General features: G+C 38.7%; 2 protein-coding genes across 2 annotated transcripts; one reads left to right on the top strand and one right to left on the bottom strand.

Annotated features, from left to right (window-relative positions):
• Positions 1–202: 202 nt before the first annotated feature.
• Positions 203–6,892, top strand: LOC110053851 (coiled-coil domain-containing protein 130 homolog). Its single transcript, XM_020760155.2, has 9 exons — positions 203–290; positions 388–441; positions 537–616; positions 1,876–1,931; positions 3,302–3,420; positions 4,303–4,387; positions 4,872–4,981; positions 5,312–5,510; positions 6,160–6,892. The coding sequence occupies exons 1-9, from the start codon at positions 231–233 to the stop codon at positions 6,759–6,761; spliced, it is 1,365 nt and encodes a 454-aa protein (XP_020615814.1). The 5' UTR covers positions 203–230; the 3' UTR covers positions 6,762–6,892.
• Positions 6,893–8,044: 1,152 nt separating this feature from the next.
• Positions 8,045–9,263, bottom strand: LOC110053860 (tachykinin-like peptides receptor 86C). Its single transcript, XM_020760167.2, has one exon. It carries the CDS (start codon positions 9,075–9,077, stop codon positions 8,160–8,162), a length of 918 nt encoding a protein of 305 aa, XP_020615826.1. The 5' UTR covers positions 9,078–9,263; the 3' UTR covers positions 8,045–8,159.
• Between the last annotated feature and the right edge of the window lie 1,256 nt (positions 9,264–10,519).

The following is a 10,519-nucleotide window of genomic DNA, read 5'->3' as shown; positions in this document are numbered from 1 at the left end:
GAAGAAAAAACCCGAAATTGGCTGAAAAGTAAAGAAAATGAAACGGATCTATTAAGAACTGATTTCTTCACCACATATTTTCTCAGTTTATTTAGAATGTGTAAAGGTGTCCTGGGAAACTATCTTCTTACAAAAAAAGATACTTTTATTTCAAAGTTTCAGGACAGTATCAATCCCCATATTTGAACAACCTTGATCGCACCAAAGCATCCGCTGTCAGCAGTATTTTCATGTGCGGACTCGTAAGTGTTGACATCGTCGTCCATCCGTCCATCGTAAACAGCAAGATGGTTAGAGATCTTTGCTTTATAAATTAGAGTTTTTCTGCATAGAATCTCGTTCTAAATTTTGATTAATTGTAAAAAAGTCTTATTTATGTATTTCTAGGGAGAGAGAAAGGCTGTCAATAAATATTATCCACCCGATTGGACCCCAGAACAGGTCTGTTGTAAAATGCCGTCCAATTTCAAGTCTTTTTTTCCCTGATTCAACAGACTATAGGCTTATTAAACTGTTAAATACTTGTATTTGCGCAGGGATCTCTTGACAGATATCATGGACAGCACCCGCTGCGTGAAAGAGCACGGAAACTTGGTCAAGGAATTCTTATCATCAGGTAACAAGACAGTTAAGCTTAATTATTTATTTTCTGATATTCTGTAGGTTTTCCATTCCTTGCTGGGACACAGTAGGTACTGTGGTAATCGAATGGTTGTAGTTGTGTACACTGTTATAAACCCGTCCCAAACTGTACTTTGCTTGAATCTGAGACATCTCTTGAACAGAGGATGAATAGCCAGCTGTAATTGATTGTTTACATGACATACAGTAGATCGTTAAAGTGAAAAAATTATATTTGAAATCACCACTCACAACAAAATTGTAATTATTGTCCAATTTAGATAATGCAACCACTGTATTACTCCAGAAATATTCATACCCCCATCTCCCCTCCCCTGGGACCCTGTGGAGGCATGGTGGCTTCATGGTTATCGAGCCGTCTGGGTTTGAACCCTGGCCAGGGTCATTGTGTTGTGTTCTTCACTTTACTCTCACATTGCCTCTCTCCACCCAGATGTATAAATGGGTACCGATGAACTTAATGCTGGTGGTGACCCTGTGTGGACTAGTATCCCATCCAGAGGGGATGTGGTGGGCGGTGGCGGTAGAAACACTCATAGTCGCTTCATGCTACAGAAACCGGGATAAGCTCTGGCCTGATGGGCCACTTGGCTCATATACAGACATAACCTTTTACCATCATCTCCTCTCCCCTTGCAGTACAAAATGGAGGATTGCTATCATAACCATATAAACAGTATGGTGATTTTGACTCTTATTTCATGGGGTGGATATGGACATTATTTTTCTGAGACTGCACTAGCATACATCATCAAGTTATAATGCATGCAGGAAGTTTGGAGAGCATTAAAGAAATGTAAAAGTTGCTTGAAGTGCAGTAGTCTCTGAACAGGTTCTCTAGTTAAGGATGCAGGAAGATAGAGGATAGAAGAGAGAGGAGGTCCAATGCCCCAACCTCCACCTCTACCCCATTCCTCCATCAATCACTTCAATCTGATCAGCCAGTTCCTTCTAGGACCTTTCAGCTGCAGTCAGACACTTTCACCTGAAGCCTGTTCACAGGCTAGACGTGCAGCTGAGAGCAAACCTAGGACATTATGATGTATGCTACTGTTAATGAATCAGTAATTATTGTTCAATAATATTGCCAATGGAATTAAATTTCTCTTGGGAATCGTAGTCAACTTTACTCCTGGTAGGAGACTTCCGAAATTTGATTATGATGTACACATATTCTGTGCTGGATAGCATGGCTTGCTAGCTATGTTACTTTATTGATACTGTTCATAATAGGTTTGAGATGCCATATAATATATGGTGTGGTGGATGTGGAAATCATATTGGAATGGGTATGTCTATAACAGAAAAGTCTTGAAAGTAAGAAAGATTATTCTCTTGCAGGTTATTCCTTAGTATTATATGGCTTGTGTTTGTAGCCATAATAACGTGCACTCTGATTGGCTAACTCTAGGGCATTATTCTCTCGTAATGCCCACGAGCCAATTATAGGCCTGCAAAGACAAAGCAAAAAGCCATATAACAGGGCTTCTGATAGGTCATGGGAAAAAAACAAATTTCATGGGATTTTCAGAGACAAATGCATGGAAAAAGTCAGTTGATTTCGTGAGAAATTCACGGAAATTTTTGAGGCAAATTTTGGTGAAAGATGATCAGTGAAAACAGCCAATTTCGTGGGAATTTTCTGAAAATTGATCAGTATTGCACTGATTTGGCGAATGTTTGTTTAACCAAAAGAGATGGAAATTTTGCCTTTTTCTCTGAAAATGATGCATGTTAGCCTATGCAATAATAACAGCAACAGAAACACTGACTACTAATAAGTGTTGCCTTTGTAAAACCAGTGATTTTGCAGGAAAATTTGAGCAACTCATTTGGACCATCTTACATGTTTGTATTTGTTTGACCACGAGGTTCTTTTTAGCAGAGATCATCATTTGCTCTTTTTTAAAACAACAATGCACTCAAGAAATGTGCCAATGACAAAGATTTTTACATCATGGCCACAGTGAGTGCCCCGCCTGGTAGGTTTTGGGTTTTGTTTACTCTTTGTAGTGAGGAAGTTTCACTACAAATTTGCAAGTTTACGGCAAGTTAACAGCCCCCAACAGCCAAGATAAGTTTCAAATATGTTGTACCAACATGTACTTGGTATGATTTCTCGTGAATTTTGTGATATTTTGCCTGTTTTTGTGAATTTCGCGAGATTTCGCGGATTTACTTGAAATTTGCAGCGCCACAGCCGCGCAAAATATCAGAGGGCCTGACATAATAAACAACTTGTTAATCTTGAGTGCTCAGTCTTTACTGGAAAATCCCACACCTTGGCCTTGCTGTATTTTACTGCTTGGTCAATACCGCATGGTCTTGGTTTGGAATTTTTCAGTAAAGACCTCACTCTCAGTTAATAAAGAGTTAGAATTGCACTGCATGTCCTGACTATGCATGTATAACACAAATTTACATGTAATTGATACAAAAACCTTAAGCAAACAGTGGCTTTTTCTTTATGGCTTAGCTTGTCAGAGAGAAAAATCGTCGTTACCGTTACATGACAAAACCAAACCGTGTGGAAGCCTATCATTTTTTCTTAATCTCTCTTTTACCCTTTTTTGTTTTAAATTTTTGAGTCATCAAATCAATTACTGTGGCAGCAGAAACATGAATACTCATTCAAAAGATAATTTCATTTCTTTCATAGGTGTACGCTACAATGCAGAGAAGAAGAAAGTTGGTAATTACTACACAACACCCATTTATAGATTTCGGATGAAGTGTCATCTCTGCGACAATCACTTTGAGATTGAAACTGACCCTAAGGTAGGTAAATAATGCATGTATTACAAAGCAATACAAGGCGGTGGTCTAAGAAAAATTGCAAGGAACCCAAAGGTTCCTAACCATGAAATCCTGGGTGCCCAGCACTTAAGCTTATTTGAAAAATTCAGTTGCCCAAGGAAAAAACTAGTCACTTGTTGCACCCGGGTGCTTCTAGGGCACGGCCCTGTAATATGGAAATATAGCGTGTGAAAGAAGTGTATATTAACTACAGTAATAATACAAACTGAACCTAACAAAATTAATTGTATATTGATTAACTATAGCTATAATTATTCACTACTTGTAAATAGGACAAAGTTTTGGACCAGTAAAAATGTAAATTACTAAATATTGCAGTCAAACCAAGTGAAGCATACCCCTGAAGATTACATTAATGAATTGATTATTTGAATATTAAACCCGCTAATCGTTTCAAGAATGCAATAATGAATTGATTATTTGAATATTGAATTTGCCAGTCATTTCAAAAATCAATATTGAATTGATTTTTTTAACATTAAACCCATTAGCCATATTCTTAGAACGACTAGTGGGTTCAATTTTCCAATAATCAATTCATTATTGCATTCTTGAAACGAATAGCGGGTTCAATATTCAGATAATCAATTCATTTCAATTGTAATCTTGAGGGGTACGCTTCACTTGGTTTGACTGTAAACAGTAATAACATAGACTATTATTTTAATAAGAACTTCTGCCTGTATGTAAATTTGGACTATTCTTATAAAAAGGACTATTCTAATTCTGACTTACAACTCGTTAGAATTCTATTTTCGTTTTGATTTGGCAAGGCAGTCTGACTGGACAGATCTGTAGGGAATATAAATCTTGTAAACCATGCCTTTGTTGTTTTTGTGGTAGAATTGTGATTATGTCATTGTAAATGGTGCAAGAAGAAAGGAAGAGAGATGGGAACAGTCTGCAACAGAAGCTATTGCTTTAACAGGTACCTTAGGTGTAATAAAAATTATTTAATAGGTAGATGTGTTAACTAAAGTCGAATGAGTTAAATCCATGAGAACTCTTTCTTAAGAAGATATACAATGTTTCAGTTTGGAAGAAGCCTCAGCTTTGTCTTTCATAGAATGAGATTTATCTATCTTAGAAGAAAAGGGGGATAGTGGCTGCTCTTGCTTGTTGTAAACTTATCATAGTTTTTTTTACTGCCTAGGCAGTAACTTATTATGAAACTGTTATTACACATCAGTTGGAGCTGTTAGTAGTATATCTCTAGGTTCAAGATCTCCTTGTCCATAACCAGGCTCCAGGTAAAATGAAAAGTCAAGGGTTTGGATTTTGTAATTCATTGGGTAACAAAACTTGTTTTATTTACAAGTAAGGTCCTACTATCAGAGGAGCCTTCTTGGGTTTACCATCGTAATGTCTTGTGCTAGTTTTTGTTCCTTTTCTTTATAATTCTACTTTGTCAGACAAGGAAGATGTCAAGAAGATGGCTGTTGATGCAATGTTCAAATTGGAACATGGGGTTGAAGACAAACAGAAATCAAAGGAGGCCTTACCCACCCTAGAGCAGCTGAAGGTACTAGCACGTTTCTTGGTGATATAATTAGTACGCTGGTACGTGAACTATTGCCTGAAAGTTAAAGGTGTGGAAAGATTTGATTCTCAAACACGTATGACTTATGTCTCTGGTGGTTGTTGCATAGGTTCACTCTGTGCTGCTCTCTTGTATCCAGTCTCATTGCTCGCTCAAGTTTGGTGGGCGAGGGGTGCAGGCTCCTGTCTCAAACAGCAGCTGGTAGTCAAATTTAGTTGTTACATTGTGATCTACGGCTCTATAGTTCTGTGTACGTCTTGCATGCCTATTATTCAGCAATAACTAGCCACATGTACTCGATAATTTCTTTAGGAAGTTCAGTCCATATGGAGTGACGATTATGCAGCCAATCAGCTGCTCAGAAAGAGATTTCGAGAGGAAAAACAGGAGTTAAAAGTTCAAGCAGCAAAAGATGACGAGTTGAAAGAGAGAGGGGCATTAGATGTCGCTCTTGTACCAGAAAAACAAGAAGACATTGAGCTGGCCAAGAAAATCAGATATCACGGACAAGGTGGGTTGGAGTCTTTGATGCATGCTAATACTACTAGTTCCCCAGTGTGACCAACCACTAAATTCTCTCTACAATTTCCAAGCAAGCAGGTGATGAGAATTAAGAAAATCATCACCTAAGAGATATTGTCTTGATCTACTACCAAATTCTCAGAACTGAAATTAAAAGAGATGTGTGACATTAAGAAAGGAGAATAGCAGAAAGTTCTTTTTCCCTGTCTGTCGTGCTGTTCCATCGGTATCTTGCTAATAACATTTTAAGCCGTATGGTTTGGAGAGTGGACCATCAACTCAGTGAACTGAAGTACAACATACGTGAAAAACCTTGTTGCCCACAGTCATGGAACGGAACAACGTTTTTCGTTCGAAATATTCGGTTGCCAAGGATGAAATGAGTCCGCGTTTGTTGCAACCCGTCACGATGACGTCACGCTTTTCACGGCACTCGTGAATACTCAACCTCGTTCCCTGGCTCTCTCTCCTCTGCCTTGTCGTTAAAAGGTGGAGAAGAGAATAAAGAAAGAATAACACTCAAAATATCTTCGGCTACTGATAGGCGCGTCACGTTATCTTACAAGGGAAGATTGCGCGGCATGCCGAAGGAACGGCTTCCTAGATAGTTGAGTATTTTTTTTCTTTTTTTCTTTCAGGTTTTGATGCGCATCGTCGGAAACGTCGCTCTGAAGTCAACAGTAGGCCCCTGTTTGATTCAAAAGGAAAATCCGATGTAAAAAGACAGAAAGTGAAAGAACTTCTTGGAAAGAGAAAACAAATGCAGTTCAGCCATTTCATATCGCCTCCCAAAACGAACAGCAATCTGGCTAAGCTCGGTATCAAGGTTCTTACGAATAGGTCCAGAGAAAACAAGGACTCGGACATCTGCCCAGATAAAGGGCCTTCAGATGAGGGGGGCGCCCTAACAGGTGATGTGAACTTGAGTCAAACAAGGGTTTCCACTGTGCTCGACTCGCATAGTGGACTGGATAAGAGTGGTGGTTCTGACCTAGAAAATTGTGAAGGGCCTGACCTGGAAATGACGTCACAAACTGAAACACGTGACGAAACCGAGGATCGCCTTTCAAACCAAGGAGAGCGCATCTCAAGTAGTATTTCAATTTCAGATGCGAAGGAAAATCACAAGTCTGGGATAGAAATGTCAAATAATTTAACACTGAATACGAATTCTTCCGTCACTTCTTTGGTGTGTTGTGATTACGCCGACTCCAGTGATGCTTCAGACGATCTTACATGAAGCAGACGACACAAAGATGGAGGCTTTGACAAATAGCCAGTGGAGTGTTTTGCCTCATGTCTGAACCACTTGCTCGCACAGCCTTCCTTGTATACTTAAGAATAAATCAAGTGAGCATTGCCTGCAAATAATCTTTGTTTTCCTGTTCTTTAATTCCCCTGCACAAAGTTTCAGGAGCCCTTTGCAACAGTTTGTTAGATCAGCGCCAAATTAGAACAGGTAGTACAAAAGAGGCACGGGACACTAGGAATTGGACGAAATTAACTGAACTGACTGAAATTCCTACGAACTTTTCCTCTTGGGTTTTCCACACCAATTTTAACTGTAATTACGAAAGAATCCTTTCCTTTCAGGACAACACGGACTTTTTATCCAAAAAAAAAGGCATTGTATAAACATGACCACCTACATAGCGTAAAATTTCGATAACACCCCCCCCCCCAGCGCCTCCACCCCCGTCCCTACTCCCCACAAAAACAACAGCAGGGACCAAAAAAATTGAGTCGATCAATTAAATGTTCTCTTGCTTCTCCAACTATGGGATTTTTAATTCCTCAAGTTTGAAAAGCAACACTTGTTATTAAAGCTTAAAAAATCCAACCTTAGATGCAAGGGTTTCAATTGGAGAAGTGACAGGCTGAAAATCTTGTACCAGGGCAAGACTGAAATGGCGACATTTGTTAATGTTTACCGCCTGCCGTCGACGAAAGTTTGATCACTGATATTAATGACATCAGTGAATTTTTAAGTTCTTTTGCTGGAAATCTGATCACTGCTAAGTCAATATAGTTATCTAAATCCGGCAAGAGTGTACAATGAAAGAAACGGTATTGGGTGGTGGAGATAAAATTCTAAATTTACACTTAAAGCGATTGAAAAAGCGTCTGATTTGCATTTCCGCACTAAAGATTAGTTTAGCTCTAGGCAGCTATAGGGAGCAAGTCGAGAAAAAGAACTGAATTTATCTTTCAAACCCGGTTCTTGATCTTTTGGAGGGACTGTCAGATTTTGCAAATTTTCAATGAAAGAAGCCAACGTCTTTGTCCTGGGAAACCCTTTTAAATAATATTAGGTTTTGAATTGGTATACTTATTCTTAAAATTGGATCCAGTTTATTTCTGGCATATTTTCGGACTGTATTTATTACTTGTTTTTTGCTGTGGCAATTGTCTTCAGAGAAGTAATTACTTAAAATTTCGTCTACATTTTATATCCATGTTCTTCAATTTAACCTCTCCATCGCTCAGAACTTAACCTTGATTAAAACGTCTGAATCGAATTCAGATCTGAAAATGATTCTTTATTTGAATTACACAGATTTATCATGAAAGAAATATCCTTAGCAACTACGCGCATAGAAGAAATTCTACTTCTTTTCGATACTGGTCCTTTCTAGCTTCATTCACAACGGAACATTCTTTTCACCCCATTTCGAAACAACCGACTTTGAAGCGAGTATAGAATTGGATTCACACTAGCGCTGGCTAAGACCAAAATAAACATGACCACAAACGTGTTGTCGCCGATTTCTTGAATTGCACCGATTAACAGCGACCCTTGAAGAATTGCCCAGGGCAACCAGAAAACGTTGAAGGCAATAATCACGCTGAAAACGATTCTTGTGATCCGTTTGCGGGATTTCAACAACATCTGACTTGTCTCCTTCGATTGTCGCTGGAAACAATGGCACCAAAGATGTCTAATGATTGCCAAAGAAGTTCGTAAAATTATTCCCATTGGTATAATGTAAGCAGCTATTAGATCTACAAAAGCAACGACTTTGAAACCGTTGTCGTTTATGAGAAATGCTAGACAAAGTGCCACCGAAGTTCCATCGAATGTATTCGGTGTTTTTGCCATTAGTAACATCATTGGCAAAGCCGCGATCAAGGCCACGATCCAGATTGCTGCGAGAAAAATGCGAATATTTCGCTTGACGGGCGCTGTTCTGTGCCGCCAGGGGTGAACAATGGCATAAAACCTGTCTGTTGAAATTGCTGCTAAAGTCAGAACGCAGTTCTTGGTGGTTAAATCTATAATTACTGTTGTTACTTTGCAGATGACTCCTTCAACTTTTGGCCGCGTGAAATTGCCGTCGCTGAGATAATGATTTCTGATTTGGCCAGCGAAGAACAAAGTTCCAAGGACCGAGCAACACAAGTCAGAGACAGCTAAATTGAGGAGAAGATAATTAAATGGGGTTCTTAGTTTCTTGTTTGAGATAATAAGAGAGCAAACGATAAAGTTTCCTGTTATCCCCGCGAGTAGAATAAGAGGCGTCACTACTTCGAAGGCAATTACGGCGTTTGTTGACATCTCTGTGCGCAGTCCAGTTACTTTCTACTGAGTACAGTTTGTTACACGAGAGTCGCTTGATGATTACGTCGATCTTGAGAAAGTTGTCTCACAGTTAGTTAAATTGCATTTCCCGTTTGTCTTAAAAAAAAATTAAGCAAGAAAAATCCTTTTTATAATATTGTACACTTAGGAAATTACATTTTGCGTGGGCGACCAATTGCAAAGAGGAGCTAAAAACCTGGAGATTTAATGATTCATGTCATTTGCATTATAGTGAAAAATACTTGTGTGTCATCGTGGTGATTGAGTTATATTGTCCACAATGAAACTTAAGCTGATAGAAACCTCACACTTCGCAAATTTCACTTTTTGAATGAGGCTGTTTTCAGGTGTTTAAATAATGAAACTAGACTTGATATCAACTGAAATAACTGAAAGTTATTTATAGCTATCATGAACTTTGTGTTGTGTTTTTTTGTTTCAGTACTGGCGGATCGAGGGAAACTTGAAATAATTAATTTATCCTTTTTCTCAAAATGAAATATTGCTCGAAGAATGATAAATGTGAATATTGAATAAGAAAAGGCTGGTCTATGTATTTATAAAAACAATGAATATTGTAAATGGCATTTATTTTCCACATCAAATAAAGAATTGGTTCTGCTTAGCGTGCGTATATCGAGTTATGGATGCACGCAGGAAGTTTGGAGAGCGCGAGAGAAGCAGAATTGCTCGAGGCGCAGCCGAGAGCAACTCTATCTGCTTGAGGTGGCTTGAGTGCTCTCCAAACTTCCCAAGTGCATCCATAACTCGATATACGCACAGCTAAAAGCGTGAACCAATCTTTTACAGCAGAGCGACAACAACTCGGGCGCTAAAACATGTTTTATTGATATGTGATTGACTACAAAGTTCTCACAATGCGCGGTGAAGGAAACTGAAAGGATCCTATTCCCTGGTCTAAAAAAAGAAAACTCGCCACGATCAGTTGAGCGACAGTTAAACGAAAGCGCTTCATCTGGTTTCTAAAATTATCGATGAAAAATTCGCCCCTTCGAATTAATGAAAATGTAGGCAAACAGAATCAAAATACGCAATGAAAATGTAGACAAAAAGAGTCAAAATACTCAAGTTTTAGTAAACATTTTGGCTTGTCAATAGTCAAAGGCTCGAAGTGGGGTTTGGATTGTTCAGAGTGAGGTTCACTATGCCGAAACTTTAGCGTAAATAGAGATTTTTACCATGATGTCTCAATAGGAATTAGGTAGGACCAGCGCGCACGCTCTGTTAGAGTATTAGTGTTTTGATACAGAATCTTAATAGTTGTTCCATGTGTTATTTTGACTCGTGAAATTTCGTGAAATTGGTGGGATTAATAGTCCGTAAAAGTGTGAATTCACATTTTTTTTCTTTTTGTGTGTGTGTGTGAAATATGTGAGACTGCTCTCAAGTTGACTATA

This window comes from Orbicella faveolata, unplaced genomic scaffold (assembly GCF_042242905.1).
Source record: "Orbicella faveolata isolate gen_17 unplaced genomic scaffold, um_ofav_v1 contig_14, whole genome shotgun sequence".
NCBI lineage: Eukaryota > Metazoa > Cnidaria > Anthozoa > Scleractinia > Merulinidae > Orbicella > Orbicella faveolata.
Note: the sequence above shows the minus strand (reverse complement) of the source record. Positions and strands in the feature narration are given on the sequence as shown.